This window comes from Rhea pennata, chromosome 15, assembly GCF_028389875.1.
Source record: "Rhea pennata isolate bPtePen1 chromosome 15, bPtePen1.pri, whole genome shotgun sequence".
In the NCBI taxonomy this organism is placed as follows: Eukaryota; Metazoa; Chordata; class Aves; order Rheiformes; family Rheidae; genus Rhea; species Rhea pennata.
In genome coordinates, this window is record NC_084677.1 from 1,465,206 (window position 1) to 1,487,476 (window position 22,271).

Here is a 22,271-nt window from a genome sequence, read left to right on the forward strand (position 1 = left end):
GATTCGCCGCGGCGCGGGCCGAAGCCGGCGGCGAATCGGCGGGATCATGGCGGAGGCGGGCGGCGTGGGGCGCGCGCTGCGGGCGGCCGCCGAGGCCCTGGAGGGCGGCGGCGAGGCGGCGGCGCTGGGCGCGCTGCGGGCCGCGCTGGAGGCGGCCGGGGGCGCCGCTGGCCTGGCGGAGCGCGAGCGGGCGCAGCTGGGCGCTTTTCTGCGGCGCCTGGCGGCGAGCCGCTGCCCGGAGCCGCTGGCGGCGGCGCAGCGGCAGCGCCTGTGGCGCAGCTTCGTGGCGGGGGCGCCGGCCGCGCTCGCCTTTCCGCTGCTGGTGGAGGCCGTGGCGGCGGCGGGGTGAGCGCGGCCGCGGCGCCGGGGAGGCCCCGTTTGTGGCAGGGGCTTTGCCGCCGCTCTGCTGTGGGGCGGGTCCCCGCTCTTCCAAACCCCCCCTCGTCGCAGGGGCTCGCGGGTCCCGAGCGGCCCCGCAGCGGCGGCCGGTCGCGGCTGTCCTGATCCTAGCGACCGGCCAAATCTGTGGAGAAACGGGTTAAAAGCTCTTTAAATTTTAAATACTCTCTACCGCTGTAGCAATATTGAGCAGCACTGGCTCGATCCCCGTAGCGGTACGACTGTGTGCGCATCTTTTTGCTGCTTGAAGGGGGACTGGGGCTTATTCCTGCTTTTTCACTGCTTAAAGGGGGACTGGGGCTTATTCCGGCTTCTTCTCTTCTAGCCCTGGCTTTTGCCTGCCGGCAGCCGTGAAGATGCTGGAGCAGCTCGTGCAGGAGGGATGCCTGTCGGCCCTCATGTGGGAGGCCTGCCAGCAGCAAGCGCAGGAGCGCTCGCCTGAGCTGCAGGAGAGCCTCCTCGGCAACATCGTGTGTTTGCCCGATCGCGTGAGCAATAAGCTCCAGGGGAAAAACCCAGCCGTGTTCTTCCCGCAGAACTACTTTCCTCTGCTGGGCAGTGCCATTATCCAGGTGCTGCAGAAGATCTCTGATTCTCTGAGAGGTGAGATGGCAGGAAGACTCTGCTATGGAGAGAGAGCTCTTCTGAAAGAGCGTTTTGTGCGTGGACCTCCTCTGCTCGTGCTTGAAATGTAGATCGGGGTATCGCAGGACTTCACGTTCATCCTTCAGGCTGGAGTTCGTTGTGCCTGGAAGTGTGAGGTAGCAGGAATGAGGCAGGTGACCTAGGCAGTGTAAAATCCAGCTGGAAGCTGCAATTTTATGAGCTGTTAAATAGCCTCATTTATTGCCAAAGTCTTCTGATTGGATCTGTGCCGAAATAGTTGTTTGGAAAATTTAAACAACGCTGAATAAGACAGCGGCTTTGTTACCACTGTGTTACAGTAGGACTGAACTACTTTGTGTCCTGTTTTCCCTGTATAAAATGTTAGGTAAAATTTATCTGTGTTTCAGTGCCTATTTTCTGCTCGGAGGCAGGTAATGGAGGGAGGAAGAGATTTTGCTTCAAGAGGAAAAACTAATGTGGGTTTTCAGGCTTCAGGACTTGCAGAAGTGTACACAGCTGCTTATGAAGCTTGTTTGGAGGCTGCTGGTATTGGTCCTGCTAATTTTCTGTCTGTTTTGTCCCAGGTGGCTTGGATTGCTCAATCTCTTTTGTGTCTCATGTGCTGGGGAAGGTATGCATTCACGGGAGACAAAGTGAGTGCTTTACAATATTATTTGGGGGAGAGGGAAAATCTGTTACACTAAATTTGTAAGGAAACATAAGTGTGATCGTGATCAACAGAAGAAGTGAGAGACTGGCCAGGTAGTACTTTGGGTTTCTTGTCAATCATACTGTAGATACTGGCTGCTCTTTGCTTTATGAAATTACTCAACTATGTATCTGATAGATGCCATGCTTTTGTGTCAGCTTGTGTGAATGTGCTGTGCTCCTCTCAAAAGCTGATGAGAGTGTTAGCCTTCTCTCCGGCCTGCCATTTTGGACACAACTATTAAACGCTCTTCTAGTGCTTCTCCTCCAGTGGTCTGAAAGGATATTGTAAATACCAGCAAAAATCACTGCCTGTCTGTAATTGCCTTCTCACACAAGTAGCTTTCAGTCTGGCTTTGCTTCCTAGGCCATGGGTTGCTTCTTCCCAGAGGAACAATTCAGAATCATTTATTATGGTTCTCTTTCTGTAAGGAGTTTAAAATTTGCAGGCTGACTTTCAGTACATGTGTGCCAGCTCTGTCCATCTAGAGTACTCACCCCTCTTCTCTTCCACTTCAGAAGAAATTCTGAGCGTTTTGGTGCCCCGCCTAACAGACCTCACCAAGTCAGACTGTATCTGGCAAAGGATATGCTGGCGACTGGTCGAATGTGTGCCAGACCGCTGGATGGAAGCAGTGGTCCTTGGTTTTGTTCAGAGAGCGTCGGGGTAAGATCTCTTGTTTTGCTCTCTGATCTGGAGCAAAGGCTGGAATTATTTCACGAATACTTCCAGAGTCAGTTTCTGGAAGATGCTTGCCTGTGCGTATGTTTGTGTAGGCCATTTCTTACGGTGTTGTTTCCTGAGAGACTCTAGAGTTAAAATAGCTGACAGTTCCCTTTCAGGTAGAGCCTGCACCATTCCTTAAAGATCTGGATTTTGCAGTGAGAAAACAAGTGAAAGTGTTATTCACTGTCAGTGACTGGCTTGTAATTTTTAGAGCTGTTTTAATATTCCTTAGGTTTTGACTTCGTTGCTAGTCACAGCAATGTGATTAGTGGTAGGATGACAGCAATTGCACCAATTCCTAAAGCTTTGCTATTGACCTGTCTTGCTAGGGCGGATGTCTTGTCTAGATTGCTGGGGAACCTTGTTGTGAAAAACAAAAAAGCTCAGTTTGTGATGACGCAGAAGCTGCTGCTCTTGCAGTATGGCTACACGGTAAGGACTCTGCGTTGAACAGTCGTGCAGGAATGCCTGTCTTTCCCAAAGTATTTCAAAGTATTGATTTTTCAGCTGAGCTCCAACTCTCCTGTCATGAGCAAGGTTTAACTCTTTATTATGAAATCATCCTGGGGTCTCTCACTCTCCACTTGTACCTGAGCTCAGTTGCTGTTCACTTGCATTCCCTTAACTGAACATAAGAGAGGGGGTAATTGATTGCTTTCAGATCATGGGATTCATGTACACTCTCTCTGGATTGATCAGCAGCACTGCTGTCCTTTTTTTCTGGCTCCAAGTGGGTATTGGCACGTAATTTCAGTATTCTGAGGAGCTGGAGGTGTCTAATCGATTTAGGATCTGAAAGAAGAGACTGAAGAAACTATGAGCCACCCTCAGGGAAAAGAATTGAGATGAAGAGATAAGATGAGGCCTGAGTTTGATGTGAAATTCTTTTTTCCTGATAACGTAAGGGAGACATGTAAGATAGAAGTGAAGGAGGTAGTTGGCCCATGTAAGGGAGGCTGAGCCCATAACGATGTAGAAAACAAGTCTTGTGCTCTGGCTTATGCTGGGGAGGAGGTAGAGCAGTAAATACAAGCAGAGTGGAAGGTACAGTGTCAGCAAATGAACAAAAATTCTTTGGTTTCACACCGCTCATATCTGTCACAGTGGGGAGAGTGTTATTAAAGTCTTGCTGAGCACAATAACGCATCAGAGCTTGTCAGTTCTCCAGGAGTTTCACCAGAAATAGCCTTTCCTGGCTTCCGCAGACAGCTCTGAAGCTGTGGCCTGTAATAATGTATTTCAGTGCAGTAGCAGAATATACTCATATGCTAACCTTGGTGGTTGTGTATTTATTTATTTATTTATTTTCCTTGCACACCTTAAATTTTGTCATATGGTGTTAGGAAGTGTTTCCTGGCTTGCAATGTAGGAGGAATGAGGGATATTCTCTCTGTCTGGTCTGCTTCGTGTTGGCCTGAAATTGTGCTGGTCTAGTCGCAATAATGTAAATAGTGTATTCCCATCCTGGTTTTCCTTGTAGTTTTCCACAACTGTGTGCACTTCATTTTTTAATTTGCCTAATTCTCTATCTGTGAATGCTGTGATCCAATCCCTTGGAATGAAAAGATCAACATAGGAAATATATGTGTTTGTCCTTGTGGCTGATAACTTTATGCCTAGTTAAAACAAGACCTGTGGCTTTCGTTGCAGACTGCAGTGCTACAGAATGTCCTTGGCTACCTGTCACTGGACAGCCTTCGACGTGCCTTATTGATCAAAGTAAGGTTTAGTAATATTTTTGATGAGGTATCTGATGGAAAGAATTATACTGCATGAGAGAGAGTGTGTTGTAGAAATCTAGTTCTTCTCTAATTTACCTCTGTTGCTGTCCATGACAGTGAGGAAAGCCTTAGCACACTGAACGGTGCAGGATAAATAGCTTGAAGTGTACAAACTGAAGACTTTCTGCACTGCTCGTGTGGTTTTTTTTTTTCCACATTTTATTGGCAAAATATCTTCTGAGTAGCAGAACCAGTGAAGCCTGGATTCCTACAGATGTCCTGTGCCCTACTTCTCAGCTTCCTCCCTCATTCCCTGTCTGTGTTGTTGCACAGGTGACAGCAAGTGATAAAGTTGGTTCAGAGCTACGTGTGCGCTGAATGGCTGATGTTTTGGAACATCTCTTATCTACCTTTTCCTCAGCAGGGATGCAGATCTTTTCCCTCTTCAAGTCAGCCGCGTAGTGGAACTTCTAGGAACTTTGTATCGCTGGGAATCTCTACACTTCTGTCTTTTTTTCGTTTTTTTTTTTTTTTTTTTTTTTTTTTTAATTGGTTGCAGGTTCAGAAATTATCAGCCAGTACTGGCAGCTGTGTAGACTTTGAAGAGTGGACTTAAAAAAACATACTGAACTTAGACCAAGCTGGTGTGGAGTTCTCAGTTGACCAAACATAGTATCATTTTGAGTCGTGAAATACAAACTTAGCGTGGTTTGTAGGGAGAGTGTGATTGCACCAAGAAGCATGATGACCGAAGGACTATCAGAATGTATATTGTGCTGAATGGAAGTTAGAGCATTCCTTCAGAAAGGAAATTGCTTTTGTGTAGTAAAGCTGAATTTTGAGGCAACTCACGTTTTGTGACTTAGGTGCTGCAAGAACTCTTGGAGACCTGGGGCAGCAGCAGTGCTGTGAAACACTCTCCACCTGAGCAGCAGCAATACATTAGCAAGGCCATTCTCATCTGCCTCTCCCACCTGAAGGAACCTGAGATAGAGAGCTGCAGACAAGGTGAGGTGATGGAGGGAGCAGTGGGATATATGTGCTTAAAAGAAAGTCTGACTGTAAGTAAAAAAAAAATCATGTTTTTGAACTTCAGATAAACAAAATTGCCCTGAATTTATCTTGGCAAACAGAGTGACCTACTGGAAATCTTTTTCTTTAGTCCTGATAGGAGACCATTCCAAGTGCATATATTTAAATTACGAAATTGGAGAACCAAATTTTTGAACTAAGGCTCTCTCAGCTAAACAGCGGTTTAGGGACCGATAGCTTTTGTCACAAGAAGAATAAGAATGACTCTGAGACACTGGTTAGAGGAATGGTGTGATTTGCGATTTATAGCTTGCTAATGGAGCCTGAGTAAAGGTCTGAAGGGTTTACTCACTTATTTATTTAAAGTACACCGAGAATAAAAAGCTATTTGGTTAGACCCTGACTGTCCATGTGCATTCCTCTATGTCATTCTGCTCCCTCCAAGTGTGATTACTCACTAGGTGAGTAAAGTTAGTACTAGTTAGCAAAGCTACACAACCTATTACTGACAGCAGTTAGTGTCGAGACTACCAGTCCTATTAACCAGTAACTCCTTACTGCTGCTTTATGCTCCTCTTTCCATGCATCTGTCTCATACTTGGCCAGTGAGTTTTTAGTGGCAAGGACCTTTTCTTTGTCCCGTGTTTATACAGTTTGTAACACTTTGGGGTCCTGCTTTGAGATTTCAGTTTCTTACTGAAATAAAAAAAAAATTATCTGTGTTTTTCTAGAGTTGTTTCTGTTACTTCTTTGTGCAGCTTTTTGTTTGTTTTTGGAAGGTTGACTTACAAGAACACAAATCTGTTTCATTCTAGAATTAATTCTGTAGGAGAATAAATAACCTGTTGTTTCCTTGAAGTGCTGTAGTTTTATAATCCATTTTCTATCTGACGGCTGCTGAAAGAGGAAAGAAAAAAAAGGAAAAAAAAAACTTTTCTGAGTGAGTTGATAGGCTTACTGTTGATAGACTGACCTCTGTTTGGTAAAGGTGGCTGCCAGCACTTTCTGTGGGCTAAGAATTACCGGTATTAGCTACCTTTCTGTACATATGTAGATAGTGAGCGAAATTTCCCCTACACAACTGTTGTACTGGTCAAAATTTGCAATTTTTGCATGTTTTGATGTTTCACTTTGCAACATGAGGTTTCAAAACACTGTATCAAAAAGTGAACTAAATATTGATTTGACTTACCGCTCTTCTTGCTTTATATTTCAGTGAAAAACTAAATATTCCAAATTCAGACTATATCTGTAATATTTTGTTGATTTTGTAGCCCTGTGGAAAAGCATGTTTTTATTAAATCGGTGCTGAAGGGAAATACTGCTGTTGCAGAAAAAGCAGCAGTCATGGCTGTGTTTTTAGGCCCCTCCTATCTCCCTACCTATTTTTGAGCCGTGGAGAGCTAAAGATGCGCTCTTGGGGAACTGACATAAAGATGGATGTTTGTCCACCTCCTTATTTGACACACTTTTTGTCTTCTAGAGCTTCTTACAAGCATGATGGCAGGTGTAAAATGCCACCTGGATAGCAGTCTGCCGCGGATACGGCATCTGGGAATGATTGTGGCCGAGAGCATTAGTTTGAAGATAAACACTGATGGGCCTGTCCTGAAATTTCAGGTGAGGTCCTAATGAAATTTCTCTCCGGTGTGCAAGGCTTAAGAGGAAATACAAGTTTTAAAACAAATTATTTAGGGTGTTATAGTGAATGCTGATACTTTCTACCTGAGAATAAAGAGTGGCGACAACACTTCCAAAAAGAGAAGTAATCTGTTTCCAAAACAAAATTATATTAAAAATACATAGGTGCATGAGAGTGACTTTAGAGAGTAATCTGATGGCAAAGGTTAGGGTAAACTGTTGGTAATAAAGGACTGCTAGAGGATAATGAGGACTGCACAAGAGAATTGCAGTCTGATCCATTAAGTTGAGAGGGAACTTCAAAACTAAACCAGCAGTGAATGTTCCCTGACTTGGTAGGAACCACCTGCTTTGAGTTGGTATTTCCAAGGCTTTCTCTCATTAAGTTTGTAAGAATTATGTGATTAAAATCCCTTTCTTTCCTTAAAAATCTGCATCATTCATCATGTTGCGTTGCCGCTTATTAAATGTTTTAAAGATTGTAAATAACATTGTGACCAGGTCTGAACCAGTACTACTGTTGAGTACTGAAACCTACTACAAAGATTATATAAGGCACAGATCGCTGTATAGCATAAATAAAATAGTTCTGGCAGCCTCGTGATTGAAACAAATGGGATTTGTAGGTGTTCAGCTGCTCATGATTCAGTCTTCATTTTTACATAGCAGAAGGGTCAAAGGATGGATGCTGTGCACATTTGCAGTCTTACAGTGCAATAACAATTATTCTGAATGTCTAGTATGAAGAAGACAATGAAACGCGAGAGCTGAAGTCCCTTCTGGTGCAGGCTCCACCATGCTGTGTTGTCCCCAGCCTTCCAGAAGATGAGTAAGATATTGCTACTGTTCATTTCCCATGCCCCTTTAAGTAGCAGATTTTAAATGTACTGAACAAAGTAGGCAAGTTTTGTGTTTTTTCTAGGTTATCAGTAAGGTCTCCGTCTGCAAAAGATCTGTCATTTCATTTTTATCTTCTTCGTGCTTCTTGTGATTTTTTTCATGTCTATAATATCTTCCCTCAATTGTCTCTTCCAGACTGAAGAATTCTCATCTATTTAGTTATTTCTTATATGGAAACTGTTCTGTATCTCTGATCATTCTTTTTTTTTCCCTTCTCCATACCATTTTTCAGTTATACATGCCAGAATAGTATGCACTATTAAAGATTTGTATCATATTTATTCTTATAAAGCATTATAACACACTTTATTCTTACAAGGCAGTACAATCATGTTAAATTCATAATTCATTTAATTCAAGTGGTAGCCTGTATTAAAACTGCTCGTGTGACAGCTGCACATACTGAAACCGTACTGCAGTTTCTAGGGGTCATGCGTGCCCCTGAGTAACATCAGCCAGACCATTCTGTTCACATCTGGAGAATCTTTTGGAATTTGGACCGTATGCCCCGAACCTGTTCCTCCATAACAAAAATCTAGCATGTCTAAAGATTGGTTCTGTGGCACTCTTAGCTTCCATGGCATCCTCTGAGGCTCTTGAAGCACATGATCAGCAAATGAAGGAAGGACTTAATGTTGTTAGGAAATGAAGCTGTCTAGAACTCTAGTGAAATACAGATTTATTACTTGCATTTTAGGAGCCTCATCAGCACAGGTAGCTGTTCAGGACCACAGTTCAGAAGCAAAGAGGTGAAAGGACATGCCCAAGGCTTCAGAAATAGTTATACAGACGGATTTTTTTTCTCTGTTATCATATTCATCCCATTAGGAAAAGTTAAAGATGCTTCTTCTCTATTTGTTCAGTTTTGCTCATAGCTTTGAATACCATGCAGGCCAGTGTGATCCACTTACCACAAATGAGTCTTTCCTTAGTTGTCCTAGACAGAAGTTAGTGCAGCTGGAATGCAGCAAATTAGCTAACTTAATTTTTGTCATCACTTGTTCCTTCACTGTGAGATTCCAGGTCTCTTCTCCCATTCCCCCTCCTAGTACTTTGTTCCTGATGCAGGTCAAGCTAGGTGGGAGACCACAGCAGAAATAAGTATCTACTGTTCCTTTTAAGCAGCAAGGTTGCGTGATGTCAGTAGTGTCTTGCGAATAAGGACTGTTACTTTATTGATGCTGCTTGTTGCTCACAGCAGGAATGAAAGAGCAGATGCTGCACGGCCAGTGGTATTGGAGAGCAATGAGAAACCATCTACAGCAGCCTGTGCGACACCAGGTGGAGAGTCGGATGCTGAGCTTGACAGGTATACATTAGAACAAGCCACAGGGCAAGAAACTGGTAGGTAGTAGAATATATTCGGCAGGTTCTTATGAGCAGACTCGGAGAGGAAGGAGCTTTCAGTACCTGCTGATGTTAGCAAACCTTGTGTTTTCTGGCTGGAACGAGGGATCAGACCTTGTTCGGGTGAGTGGTATTCTGCAGAATAGGGAGCTTTGTAAGTGTGTTAGTCAATAATTCAAGTAAAGCCAGCATCGTGTACAACCATTCAATTTAATCCATTGGACTGACTGAGCTACATGTTTCCTGATAGAATGTAGTGAAAATATGGGTGTATTTATCCATTTTATTAGAGGACCCATCTTATCTGTTTACTGAACTGCTCTTACACTTGGCTTCAGAGTAATTCACAGGGTTTCCTGAGGTTACTGTTTGAAGAATGTGTTTAGTTTGCCCTTCTTCCTTGGGGCAAGTACTTCAATTTTGGTGTGAAATCAGATCTCTCCTATCACCATTTCTTTCACCATTTCTTCTTGCTCACAGAACTGCACAAAACTGCTTAGTGCAGATAAGGCTTCTCTTGCAGCTCATCCCTCACGTTCCTTAGCACTTTTTAAAAGTGCTGAGCAAATGAAATGTGAGCAAATGCTGAATTGAAGACCAACATAAAATAATGGCCTCCATCTGCAATTTGGATATATTAAATAATGTGAGAGAAGCTCTGTGAGTAGCGCTTTTCAGAGTCTGATAAAGAACAGGATCTGCAAAGTGAAAAGCCTCAACTTTCTAAGCTATGTGTGGGCTTAGGACAAAAGCATCTTTTGGCCAGGGTGTGGTTTAGAAAGGCATTAAGAATTGCCCAGTGGAATCGAGCAATTGTGAGGGATCTAGACACCAAAGCCTGTTAATGCCAAAGTGTGCTGTGAAAATGGGCCTACGCTAGCATGATTTTATCATGGGTGAATGGCCCTTCTCCTCTCCCCACCCCTCTTTTTTTTAAACCTGTGTGTTAACAGTTGGTCTCCCCTTACTGTTCAGCTCACTTTGGAGAATTCTCACACCGGAGTCGCTTGAATTCCCCTTGTCTCTGAGCTGTTGGCTGTACGTGTTCACTGCGTGCTCCTTGGTGAAAGCAGAATGCCTCAGCAGCAGGCTGTAGGCAGGAGCATAGACCAGCAGGGTTGTAGGGCGAATGCGGTCATCGCTCTTAAACGAAATGATACATTGAAAAAATCCTCCCCCCAAATCCTATTAGATAGCAATGTTTTGTGTCTAGCATTACTGCATCATTCGTTAACCCTGAGGTAGGTGGCAAAAGGTAGACAACAGAAATAACAATTGATACAAGTAGCCTTGGGAAAAGGATCATTTGTTAATTTTCGATGTGAGTAATTCGCCCGATTTCTATTCTGAAGCTGCCAGGCTTTCTGCGCAAACTATAAAGAAAGGTCCAGACCCATAAAAGCATTTAGGCTCCTGTCTTGGGTTCACTGTTTCCTCTTTAAAATAATGAGCTAAGAGCTGAAATGTTCTGTTGACTTTGGAGACTCTTGGCTCCAGAGGCTGTATCTTGCTTCGTTTTAAGCGATGCAGATGTTTTTATTGGAATCTGTCACCATAGTCTTCTCTGTGGTCAGTATAAAGTAGTCCTAGGGCACAATTCAAGTGATCTGTTTTAGTCCCTTTTGGGGAAAAGATGAAACACCTTGAACTGTTCTTTTTGTCCCATTGATTTTAAAGGGAAGTATAGACTAACTGAAGTAGAGATGTTTACTTCTGTATAGGTGAATTCCACACCAAATGTCCCTAAACTTAAAAAAAACCCCAACATTCTTTTCCCCCACCCCATACCACCTTTTGCTTTTAGTAGCAAAAGCTAGTATCTTCTTTTCAAGGCACTTGCTATGTTTTTATATTTCATGGAGGAGCTTTTTAGTCAATCCCACATACATTTGTGCTTTATAGCCAGTATTTCCTTTGCTGTCTGACCCCTCGTAGGTTAGGTTTCAGCAGTGCTACCGCATGATGCAAGAGTGACAGTGTTAGAAGAGTGTATGTGCTGTGTCTTTCCCTTTTGTATGGATATCTGTGGAAGGGAGAATGTCCAGACCCCACAGACTAACTCTTGCCTCTATATTTCTTTAATAGTGATGATGACCTCATCCCTTACGACATGTCAGAGGATAAAGAATTAAAGACGACTAAGGCTCCTGTATATATTCGAGACTGCATTGAAGGTATGAGATTTTGGGTTGAGTCTTCATCTATTTCTTACTCTGTGTTTGTGAAAGGGGCCCATCCATGTTGCTGGATTTTTTTTTAAGCTGATTGGACAAAACTGTAGAATTTCAGTAACATGGGCTCAAGGGCCGCACTATAAATTTCTGAGTTTAGTTCCTAATGCCTGTCATGTATCGGGTTAGCAATACCTTCCTATTGTTAGAGAAGAACTATTGCCATGGAAAGTTGGGATATATACCTGAGCTTGACCATTCTGTTAATAGCTTTTGTTTGTCCTTAGTCCTAACAGGATCTGATGATGTGGACAAATGGGACACTACAATCAAGGCTCTTGAGAGCTTGGTTCGAAAGAATCCAGCAGCAACAAGAGAGGTAAAGTACCACGGGCTGATATTTCCAGTGGGCTTTAATACAGGGTTTCTCCTTTGTCCTTGTGAAGAGACTAAACTTGCCAACAAAGCAACAGGCCAGGCTAAGGAACACTTGAATTCAGACCTTTCAACTTGGAAAGAGAAATAGAAGGGAATATTGTCTTTGGAGATGAGGCTGCATAGCGCAGAGGAGCAACGGAGCTGACAAAGGTGACCAAAGATGGCAGCATGTACATAAAGGTGCCAGGACGGCATTTGGCGGCTCTTGCACTGAAAATGTGTGTCCAAGTAGATCCTGCCAGCAGCTTGAGATGACAGAGGGTACTGGAAGCTGCATGCTCTGTGCTGGGCAGTAAAAACATTAGAAATGCAACTTACAGAACAGATTAATCCCACAAACGTAGCAGCAGAAAGGGGGGGGGGGGAATATCAAATGGACTTTCTCTGTTTGTTTGTACGTGTCTAATGTTTCCCTGAGGGAGTAGTTAGTTGTACTGGTTTAAACGGAGAACTCAGGTGAGAGGAATTTGGGAAGGGAATGTTGATGTGATGACTGCTCGCCATCAGTTGTTAGCGGATATCTGAAATGAGGATTTGTAGTGCCAAAGAAGCAAGCCTCTGTCCACTGAGCGAGGGAAGGCGTGCAGCATGGTTACCGATGTGCAGCTGGCTGTTGCTGTTGTCAGACGCTGTGCTGAGCTGGATGGGGTACTGTACCTTCAACCCATGAGCTATAGTGACAGATCCTCCTTGTCTCACGATGCTGAGATTCATCCAGAAAGCTCTATCACAAAGTGAATGTGAAGAGAAATCAGCTGAGAGGTTTGTACAGTGCTTTGAGATACTTGTGTTGATGGCGTTTAGCTTAACGTGTTTTCTCGCTCTCCTAAGTAATAGACATACTTTTGCCTATATTTTGCTCCTTTGTTGTCTTTCACGAAAAAAATAAGATTAGACAGTGGATGTTCTTCTGTAAATCCTGTGAGAAGGTAAACACGTGCAGTGATTTGATTCATCTGTTCATATTTTGAACAGGTTAGTGTGGAGCTGGCAAAAATACTACTGCATCTGGAAGAGAAGACCTGCATTGAAGGCTTTGCAGAGCTCCGTCAGAGAGCCCAAGTAGCTGTTTTAGCCACTGATCCAGTACCTGTGAGTTCCCCTTACTGCTTCCTTTTTTCCAGTCGAGGCAAGGGCAAGGATTTAAGCAGGTGAAGTCTCTTGCTAGCTGGGTGGAAGCACCTATTGGAATATGTTAGAATAGCATTTATGCAAAGATGGGCTATGTACTGAAGAATGAAACAAGGAGAAAAGGAAAACTGTGTCAGAGCTGCAAAGGACTGGAATAACTGTGTGGAGACTGCTGCTGTGGTATACCTGACAAGGCAAATCAGGTGAGCACTGAAGGGAGACTGTTGCACATACAGGGAAACCGAGGCACAAAAGGTTTCCCTTGGCTGCTGTTTGTAATTGCCAGCAGTGGCAGTTGTTTGGATACCGCTGTACAGGAGGTGCAAAAGAATGGCAAAGTCCTGTTTGTCATTCACATCCCGTGGGAGAATCGAGAAGTAAAAACCTCTGAATTTCCCATGCTCACACAGCTCTTCTCCTCCCATCTCTTGGAGGCTCGTTGTTCACTAACGGGGAGCAGGATTCTTCCTGCAACAGGCTGCTTTAGGAATTAGTGGGAAAGCTGTTCCCAGGCTGGGGTTGTGTTCACTGCTCTTCAATACTGTTTTGTTTTTGTTTTGTTTTCTCCTGTACAGGTAGCACAGTATCTGACCTCTCAGTTCTACTCCCTGAACTACAGTCTTCGTCAGCGCATGGACATTCTCGATGTAAGTGCTGTGCTATTCTCTTCCCTTCACGGTTCCTGTGTACCCCTGCGGTGTAACTGGGAGGAGGCAGAGGCACGGGCAGCTCTCACCTTAGCATTTGTGCCTGGCATTCTCCTCTCGTTCTAAACCCTGCTACATTCGAAACATGCAGCAATCTTTGCCCACAGAGTGCAGCACATAACAGTGGTCATTTGCCTAGAAAAAGCCCCTTTTTCCTAACATGTCATCAGTCTGTTACGGCTTCACCTTCTGAAAGACAGCAGTCTGCCTCTGACTCCCTGCACACCGTTTTACTTTCTGTCCATGAACAAGGAGCCACTGTTCTGTTCCAGGGCCAAGTGCCTGAGTATTTGGCCTGATACCTCAGAGCCAGTTGATTATCTGGGGATCAGTTACTCATCTTGTTGTTCTTTGTTCTTAACCCGTTGTCCCTCTCTGCCTTGTTATCAGTTTGGGTGCAGACAATTCATTTATTGTTGCTGTTCCCTACAGCAGGGATTATCCTTTTCTAATAAAACCTCCCTCTTTTTTTACTCCAGGTATTGGTTTTGGCCGCTCAGGAAATGTCTTATCCCAAAGCCCGAGGGAAAAACAAGCATTCTGGTGCTCAGAAACCTTGTATCCAGCTCCTTCCTGGAACTGACAGCTCTAAGGACTGGAGAAGGATTGTTGATGAGAGGATCAGAAGCAAGACCCGGAGGTTTGCTAAGGTGAAATCAGCACAGAAACATAGCAATGTAAAATCCTGCTCAAGTAGAGGCAGGAGGAGTGACTTTAGGAGTTGCTGTAGTTCTAACTAAAAAGAGCAAACTACCTGTGAAGTTTGGCCCAATCCAAAGTGTTTGTTGATCACTAACAGGAAGCAGGATTTTTGTGGAAGTGGGGTGCTTAGAATTAGTGGGAAGGCTGTTCCCAGGCTGGGTTTGTGTTTGCTGCTCCTTGATTTTTATTTTATTTTTATTTTTTTTTTTTTGACTGTATAACTTAAAACATTAATTCCACTTCAATCTTCTGCTAAATCTTTTCTGGTGGGAAGTATCACTTCCCATAGTCATCTCCCACCAGGGACGGGATAATAAACCTTCAATTCCTTGCCTCACATTGAGAGATAATTGTTGCTGTTCTGTGCTTGCTCTGAGCACGTCTGGCCGCTGCAGGGAGCTGTGAGTGCATCTCACAGACTGCAGAGCTGCTTCTTTCAGATTAGTCTCTGGACTGGACTGTAGCTTCAAGCTTCCTTTCTTTTGGGAAGATAAATTGATGTCTGTTTCCTAGGCCCCAGAACTCCCTTAAGGCTCATGCTGGAAGACCTCCTTTCCAGAGCTCCTTTATCCCTTGTTCTTGTCCCTGTATTCTTGTTTCTTGTATCTAACCCAGCAGTACTGAGTTAAATTGTACTGAAATATTTAGAGGCGAGTGTGAGGGGAATCTGATGTTGCAAGTGAGGAGACCCAGTCTAGCCATAAGCGTGCAAGCAAGCAGTTGCTACAGGATGGTGAGATGATGCAAGAAGTATATTCCAGTGATTTTAAAAATATATGTATATAGTCTTGACAATGTCTGGTGAAATGGGTTAATACAGAACTGTAGAATGCTGCATCTTGTTTCTAGCCTTCAGTTTTCTTTTGAACAGCCTCAAGTGGAACAGGATTCTGGCCCAAACGCATTCAGTTCTATTGCTGGGCACTTTTTCTTCCCATTGATCCAGAACTTTGACAGGTGAGCATGAACAATTTGGGATGTGGGCATGACAGCTGCCGGGGAAGAACTGTTCTGCTAGCCTCAGAGCAGCAGAGTAAAGCTAGAAGCTGTGCAGCAGTCCTGCGATACAACAGTGCGCTGATGCCTGGCACATGCAGAGAGGGCTTAGGGAGGAAGGTTTCGTGTTGTTTCTCAGACCTAACCTGTGAAGGTTTTGGGGGAGGGACTACGTAAGACCCTGCAGTAAGTGCATTATGAAGAGTAACGTGTTGGCAGGTGCACAGGAGATGACTTTGGTACTGAATAGTACCTTGGCTGAGCACCCACCTTGGGCGGCTCATCCTAACCCACAAAACTGAGGCTTTGGTCTTTTAACAGAAGTTAACTCTAGCTGAAATCTGGGCCTGTCATCCAAATAGGTTTTTGATATAGCTGGAAGACATCTTCACCTCTGCAGGACACAGTCTGTTGTCTTATGCCTTTGTTTACCCGTGGAAGAACCAGTAATAATCGATTCTGTAAGAATCTTGTAAGATTCTTGTCATACCAAGCATAATGGTTTGTTTCTAGTATGGCCATGAAGCTTTTGCATATAGTTCTAAGTAAAGCTAACAGCAGGTCTCACTTTTTCTACATACAATAAGAGTAGAGGATACTTAACTGCTCTGATAGTAGAGATAGGAGGAAGCAGCTGTGGCCAGTACTAAACTGGGAATGCTTCTATTACAATGATTGTTTTAGGAACAGAAGCTTGTGAGAGATGGTTTTTTTTCTGCATAACCACCCACCACTCTGACCATTCCAGAGTGCACTGATCAGCCTTGCCGTCGCTACAGGACTGTGTATCTTGCACTTGCAGGCCTTTGTCAACGTTTGACCTACTGGGAGAAGATCACTTTGTGCTTGGAAGATTGGTGCACACATTAGCAATCCTGATGTACTTGGCTGTCAATGCGATGGTAAGAAAGGCTACGTGAGCATACAGGTAGCAGGAATCGCTTCTAGCTTTGGGAATTCAGCGGTACCTGAATTGTGAGCATTTCTCTCACAATCCTCTTTGACAGGCAGTCACCACAATGGGAAAGGCACTGCTGGAGTTTGTTTGGGCTCTGCGTTTCCACACTGACTCGTAAGTTGTACCTGTACGCTTTCATTTTTAAGGATTAGCTTTGAGCCAAGTATCCAGCCATGGCTTGTCTTTGTCCAAGACAAGCACCTGACTGAGCGTGCTGATGACTTGATGCATTCTTTTCTTTACTCTCCTCCTGCCTTCTGTTTTTAAGACATTGAGTATTTCAAGAGCAAGAATTTATAATGAAGTAAGTTGTCACTTCGATGTCAGACGAACAAACAAATTTAGCTAGTGCCTTCTGTTGTGGAGACATTCACTACCTGTAGAAAGCATTACAAATTTCTTGATCAACTCTCCTGCTGATAATTCAGCAACTTTTATTCAGGGACCTAAGAAAACCTGATAGGTTGAATTCCCACATTCAGTTTTGGAAATAAATCAAGACATGTAGCCAAAATGCTGTAAACATCTAATTTCTGTTCAACTCCAGATTTTTTTTAGGTCTCTGAATTGTGGTAGACTCCCTAAACCACAGCTTGGCTGGGGCTGTGTATAAGGGCACTGTGCTAGCTAGTGCATGATTAAACTCTTGATCAGCAGGAGTATGACAGTAGTGATTAGAATCACAAACAGTGGCACCTGGAGGACCTTTGGGGTGAAGAATATTAAGTAAATCAAGGTGGAGCAAGAAGCTGCAGGCTCTTACCAATTCAGTCCTCCTCCAACAGGTATGTGCGCCAGGGTCTCTTGTCCTGTATCTCCTCCATACTCCTTAGTGTCCCTGCTCAACATCTTCTGGAAGACATGACTGAAGAGCTTTTGGAGACTCAATCTTGGCTGGCAGGTAAGAAGGGGAGACGTACACCAATGTTGCTCTGGTTAGTGCTTCAGTCTGTAAGCAGAATCCTTTTAAAAATTGTGACAATAGCAGTAATGTCCTTGTGCTGCCCACCAGAGCCTTGCACAATAATTGTGTTTATCAATCACTTGCTCGTAAGTCTATAGCAGAGTAAAGTCTGGTATTTTGATCTAGAGATGTATTGCAGAAGTATCTAAAGAATAAGGTGAGAGGTGCCTATGGCATTTTAGTATGACTGTCTCACCTTAGCGAGGAAGCAGTAGCCAAACAAAAATCCCCAAATGAAGGACATGCCCTCTTTCTCTGTATAAGCCTCCAACTACTCATCTTCTGGAGCTGCAGAAGGCAATGTCACATTGCGGATTACATCCAGGCGTCGAGTTTGACCGGCAGTAACACATAAGGTTTTTGTATGCCCTTTATGCCTAGAGGATGAGTTTCATTAGTGCTAAAAAAGACGACAAATATATCCCTGTTTTCTGACTTCCTATAGCTGATGGAAGGAGCAACCTGTGAAAGAGAGCAAATGCCTTAGCTTGTACTGAGGGAAGATGCGTTATGTGCAAAGTGCAGTTTTTGTGCGTTCTGGTAGCCTGGAACTGCACAAGTCAGTGGTTGAGTATCACAGTGTGCTGGAAACACAAGAGGAAATAATGCTGCGTGCTTTGTGCCTCTGAAGCCTCTGCTGTAGTCGGAGTGGAGCTTGTGTGACTCCCAGGGTTGGTTTCCTTCACCAGTCTTGCTCTTAGTGAGTTAGCTTCCCACAGGGAGCAGGCAGGAAGTGACACTGACACAGCCAGCCTCTGATCCCTGCAGGTTTTGGAGCTCTGTGCACTCTAAAAGGAAGAGAGCTGCCCTTTGGGGCCAAAAACTTTACTTTTCCCATGACATGGTGTGCTCTGAGGAATAAGCTTCTCTCTGCTGTTAGTAAGTAAAGCCTTTCCAGGAATGTTTTGAATATCTTTTCAGCATGAAGGTCTGTGTAATCTGTTTTTAATGAGTTATTTTTGGCAGGAGGACAACTGAGGTAGTAGCATCTTTTTATGCCTGTAGATAGTGAAACAGCCACCTCTCTTCACGTAGTGCTGTTGTGTAGAAATTGTGCATTAGATTGTGGTGAAAATAACAACAGGATAAGATCACAGTTGTCTGTGTATAGCACAGAAGGGTGAATTGTTGTAAGAGCTATTCAGAAACCTTAAGGAATACAACTCTGTTCCACTTCTAGTCAAATACTATTTAAAACTTGCATATTCTTCTGGAGCTGCACCTTGAAATACAACAGCCTCATGGGCTCTGTGCTGCGCTCCCCCTTGCTGCTCCAACATGTGAGGTCAGTCACTAGTGACCGGTTTTTGTGATGGAATCACGGTTTCAAGCTAGCAGGCTTGCTGTTACAAACCTTGGCTGGAAGAGCCACGAAGCAAGAAGAGGTGACATCTATCAGATTTGCTGCTGTAGCTAGGAAAAATGCCAAGCTATCAAACATGCAAGCGTTGCACAACGTGTAACTGCCAAGAGAACTGACCATGTCTCCTGCTACTGCTAATGCACAAACAGGGACAAGGAGCTAGCAAATGTTTTCCATGAGGCATCTGTTTTAGTTTGTTACTTCATCGCAGGCTGCTGTAGTTCCTAGCATGCCCGTGAATGACTGTTCCTGCTCCTCAAACTTTGCGTTGGAACCAGAATTGTTCAACACACTGTAAAAACTTTCTATCACAGTTGCTCTCTTGGCACTATCTAGTTAGCAGGTGCTTTGGGACATTTCAGTGGAAGAGAGAGAGAGAGGATAAGATCCACCTTGTACTTGTCTATCACTACCCATGATACTATGTTGGACCTGCTATTCAGTAGCTTAATCTTTCTTAGGCTGTGGTGGAGCAGAATACCTAAGCATTTCTAGGAACTAGTTCCTTTAATTCCTCAGCAGCTGCCTTTGAGGGAATTTCCCGCTCCTTGCACATACTGCAGAGCTGTGTCATGGGTAAGTTTGTTTCGCGCAAGGATCTGAATGGACTGCAGTGCCCTGTGCTTCCCTTTCAGTGGAGTCAATTCAAGGTCCATGCTGATGCAATTAGAAGCGGTGCCCGTCTCGGGCTGTAAGCTTGTGAGCCTGTACTAACCTGTCTTGCAGCCTTCTGTAGAGGGAGTATGGAAACACCATAGCAAAGCTCTCCCTGAGTTTATAAATAGCCCTACTCCATCTGAGTGAGTCATGTGTTTGGGCTGACAGTGCTGGGCTCTGAGCACACTGCTTGTGCGTACAGGATATCCTTACACAGGCTCTCTGCTCTTCCAGGCTCCCCATGCTCCGACATCCTGAGTGCATCCTGGTTTTTACTTTGCAGGCCCATTAAGGGCCCCTGAAATAACAGCTGCTGGAGCAGCCTCATGCCTAGCGTAAGGCAAAAGCCTTCCCTTACATGCCACATAAAGCGGGAAAGAATTACTAGTTTATCAGAAGACTAAGTCTGTAAGAATTGATAACGTGTTGAAACTCAGGGGCTGCCTCTTTCTTTCCTCTGTTTAAAGGCACCGTGCCCACTGGTGTCAGAAGGGAACAACACTGAGCGCTTCTTTATAGTGTGGGAATCAGCAGAGTGGAGACAGACTTCTGAGCAAGCGGATTTCTGATTGCAAACTGCATTCGTGCTAGTAGATGAGCTATAGAGAGGTTACACGCATCTCAAGTACGCAAGCCTGAACTCTGGCATGGAAGTTGTTCAGTTGAATGCAGGGTTAGACAGTCCCTGCACGTGTTGCAGCTCATAGACTACTTCCTTCTGCTACAAGAATAAAATAAGCATTACCATGTGTGACATGTCATGGCTTACCTAAATTCATATAGCTCAGGCCATCTTCCAGTTCAAGTTCGTGCATCTTTTCCTTCTGGTCCAAAACATTCCTGCTGGTGCTGAGGGCTGGCCGAGGCTCAGTTCTTTTTGCTGTTGCCTTTAGTACTGTTTTGTGATGGTCAGTCAAACAGTTATAAAAGTGTTAGATGAAGAGCAGTTTTTGCCATTTTCCAAATAACACTGTCTTCCTCCTTTACAGATGTGGTAGAGAAAGACCCAGATGGGGACTGCAGGAGGCTGGCCTTGCAGAACTTGCTACTAATGGAGAACCTGAAAAAGAAACTTGAAACTGTCCCTTCCTAGTCGAAGGGTAAAAGAAATGACCTCTACCTCATACTCTTGCCAGCTGGCTGCTTGTAGGCACTGCTGGGGCCTCTTCAACAGTCACCTGGCTGGACAAGAGGAAGAAGGGGGGAAGGGTGCAGAGCTGGAAGCCAGAGAACCTGACTTGACATCTGGACTTTGTAGTGGAGGCCAATTTAGTGAGCTATCGCTATCCGGTACGGAGTGTACAGATGCAGGAAGGTAGGCTAGCACTGCCATCCTCTCCACACCTCCCCAGCCCCCACCCCCAGCTATTTATAACTTTGGCTGGTTTGAGCGTTCTGCTAAAAATACAGGGAGGATCTCATAGTAGACTTCTCGTCAGAAAAACAGGAGGGCTGGAACCAGCCGCTTACCTCTTGGCAGGGGGCTAAGTCTATGGTATTGCCCGTAAGAAAGGCTCCTGTGTCTTCTAGCAATGCAGCATTTGGCAGAATAGTTGCCGGCCTGTTGTTCAAAGGGGTGGCGCGTTATCAGGAACGATACCACCGACGAGACGTATGCACTGAATCGCTACAGTGCAGGTCTGCAAATGTTCCAGACCTTCAAGGAGAAAATTTCTAGAGCTGTACTGAGTTTAGGAGAGAACAAAGCAGGAATTTTCTCTTTGTAAAAATCTTAATATTGAATAAAGTTTCTGTTAAAGGGTAATTAATGGCCAGATTCTTGTCTTAAAATCTCCCCTGAGAAAGCACAGAATTTAAATAACGTCAGAGTCAGCCGAAGTTTTGAAGCAAGTCACAAAACACAGGGGGAAAAAAAAAATCACTTTTTATCTAGGCAGAAGAGATGGTTACTACAAAATGTGTGTGCATGTGTAAATACAGTTTCTTTCATGTGACAGGACAACAGGCTTAAAGCAGCCAAGATTTTGCTCACCTTTATGTTGGGCTTCACTACCTGTTTATGGCTTGTCCTGCTTGTGCCAGGGAAGAACCTTGCATCCTAAAATAGAACTAGTGCAGAGGAGCCTGGTGTAACTGTGGTGTTTGCAAAAGAAGCTTCACAGCAAGTAAGTTTAAGCAAATACTGTGGAAGTTTTAGATGCCCCTTTGTTCAGACTTCTAAGGGAAGACAAATATCTGCACATTAGCAGATCAAAGTTGTACTCAAAAATTTTGTCAACTCAGGAGTTTCCACTTCAATTACAGAACTCCTCTATATTCAGAAAAGGCCTTAAGTTACAATACGCAGTTGTCATTCTTTTTCTTTTTTCCTCAAATTTATTAAAATACTAAAAACAGCTTCAAAACAGGATATATACATTTGGGCTTTTGTACTTAGTGTTTGAAATAGCGTATAACTGTTGCTGTACAATGAAGCAAAAAAAATAAATTTCTTGGTAAGAACCAAAAGCCTGCTGCAGCAGTGAGCTGATTGATGTATGACCCTCTAATGAGGACAGAAGAAATGACCTAGTGTTAAAGTCAGTTTTGGCTTTGGTAAGCCAAGTTGTCAGGGGTCCTCCACTTCATCAGCCACTTCTTCTTCCACCTCCTTGTTCTCCATGCTGCTGTGCCGAATTTGCTCTGGAACCAGGTTTCGGCTTAAGGGAATGCCTACTCCTCGGTGAACTGCCTCAATAGTCCGCTGAGTCACGTAGTAGGTCAGGTTCATACCTGGAATTCTTTTCCGCATCTCCTCCAGATACCGGTAAGCCTAAAGTAACGCACAGAGATCACTCACTGTTAACAGAGCGCGTAATCTTTACGCCGCTTCCAGCAGAAGGACGATAGCAGCCACCATGGATGACTTGAGTTCAGTGGCGGAAGGGAACCCAGCGTCATAGCCATTGCTAACAAAATGACCTTTCTTAGTGATTTTTGTCAACCCTAGCTTTTTCATTTAAAAAAGAAAGGCGGTCTTGAGTGCTAGTTTTATGTTATGTTCTCCTGCGAGCTGAACCATCATCACATACTACACGTGCGATACGTATCGCATAAAACAATACATAATGCAAGTCAGGTTAATCAGCACAGTTGGAGAACC

At 44.2% G+C, this 22,271-nt stretch overlaps 2 protein-coding genes and 1 long non-coding RNA gene across 12 annotated transcripts in view; 1 reads left to right on the plus strand and 2 right to left on the minus strand.

The window, feature by feature from the left end:
* Window positions 1-365: 365 nt before the first annotated feature.
* Window positions 366-21,759, plus strand: TELO2 (telomere maintenance 2). 10 transcript variants are annotated; one of them, XM_062588679.1, is made up of 20 exons: window positions 367-624; window positions 725-1,002; window positions 1,590-1,658; window positions 2,233-2,380; window positions 2,770-2,872; window positions 4,091-4,159; window positions 5,028-5,169; window positions 6,677-6,813; window positions 7,575-7,663; window positions 8,933-9,043; window positions 11,167-11,255; window positions 11,540-11,631; window positions 12,666-12,782; window positions 13,397-13,468; window positions 14,008-14,178; window positions 15,102-15,187; window positions 16,029-16,128; window positions 16,234-16,298; window positions 16,970-17,085; window positions 20,158-21,759. In XM_062588679.1, exons 2-20 carry the CDS (start codon window positions 756-758, stop codon window positions 20,259-20,261), a joined length of 2,127 nt encoding a protein of 708 aa, XP_062444663.1. In that variant the 5' UTR covers window positions 367-624; window positions 725-755; the 3' UTR covers window positions 20,262-21,759. The 10 variants fall into 10 exon arrangements, 9 of the variants coding, with proteins under 9 accessions (XP_062444667.1, XP_062444668.1, XP_062444663.1 ...); XM_062588678.1 differs by having other exon boundaries at window positions 368-614; XM_062588680.1 differs by having other exon boundaries at window positions 367-1,002; window positions 8,936-9,043.
* On the minus strand, window positions 7,994-17,624 carry LOC134147511 (uncharacterized). The gene is made up of 2 exons (XR_009960024.1): window positions 16,948-17,624; window positions 7,994-9,216 (listed from the first exon to the last, which is right to left on the minus strand). It is a non-coding gene; the product is annotated as an uncharacterized LOC134147511 (long non-coding RNA).
* Window positions 21,064-22,271, minus strand: part of IFT140 (intraflagellar transport 140) — an 82,507-nt gene continuing 81,299 nt past the window's right edge. The window contains exon 30 of the mRNA XM_062588688.1: window positions 21,064-21,941. Within this exon, the coding sequence (XP_062444672.1) occupies window positions 21,738-21,941 (204 nt within the window). The 3' untranslated portion in view covers window positions 21,064-21,737. The remainder of the gene's footprint in view (window positions 21,942-22,271) is intronic.

Coding starts and splice junctions, on each gene's coding strand:
- TELO2 (XM_062588679.1), top strand. CDS start 756: ATGCTGGAGCAGCTCGTGCAGGAGGGATGCCTGTCGGCCCTCATGTGG. Junction 1,003..1,589: donor GATCTCTGATTCTCTGAGAG/GTGAGATGGCAG, acceptor GTTTTGTCCCAG/GTGGCTTGGATTGCTCAATC. Junction 11,632..12,665: donor ATCCAGCAGCAACAAGAGAG/GTAAAGTACCAC, acceptor TATTTTGAACAG/GTTAGTGTGGAGCTGGCAAA.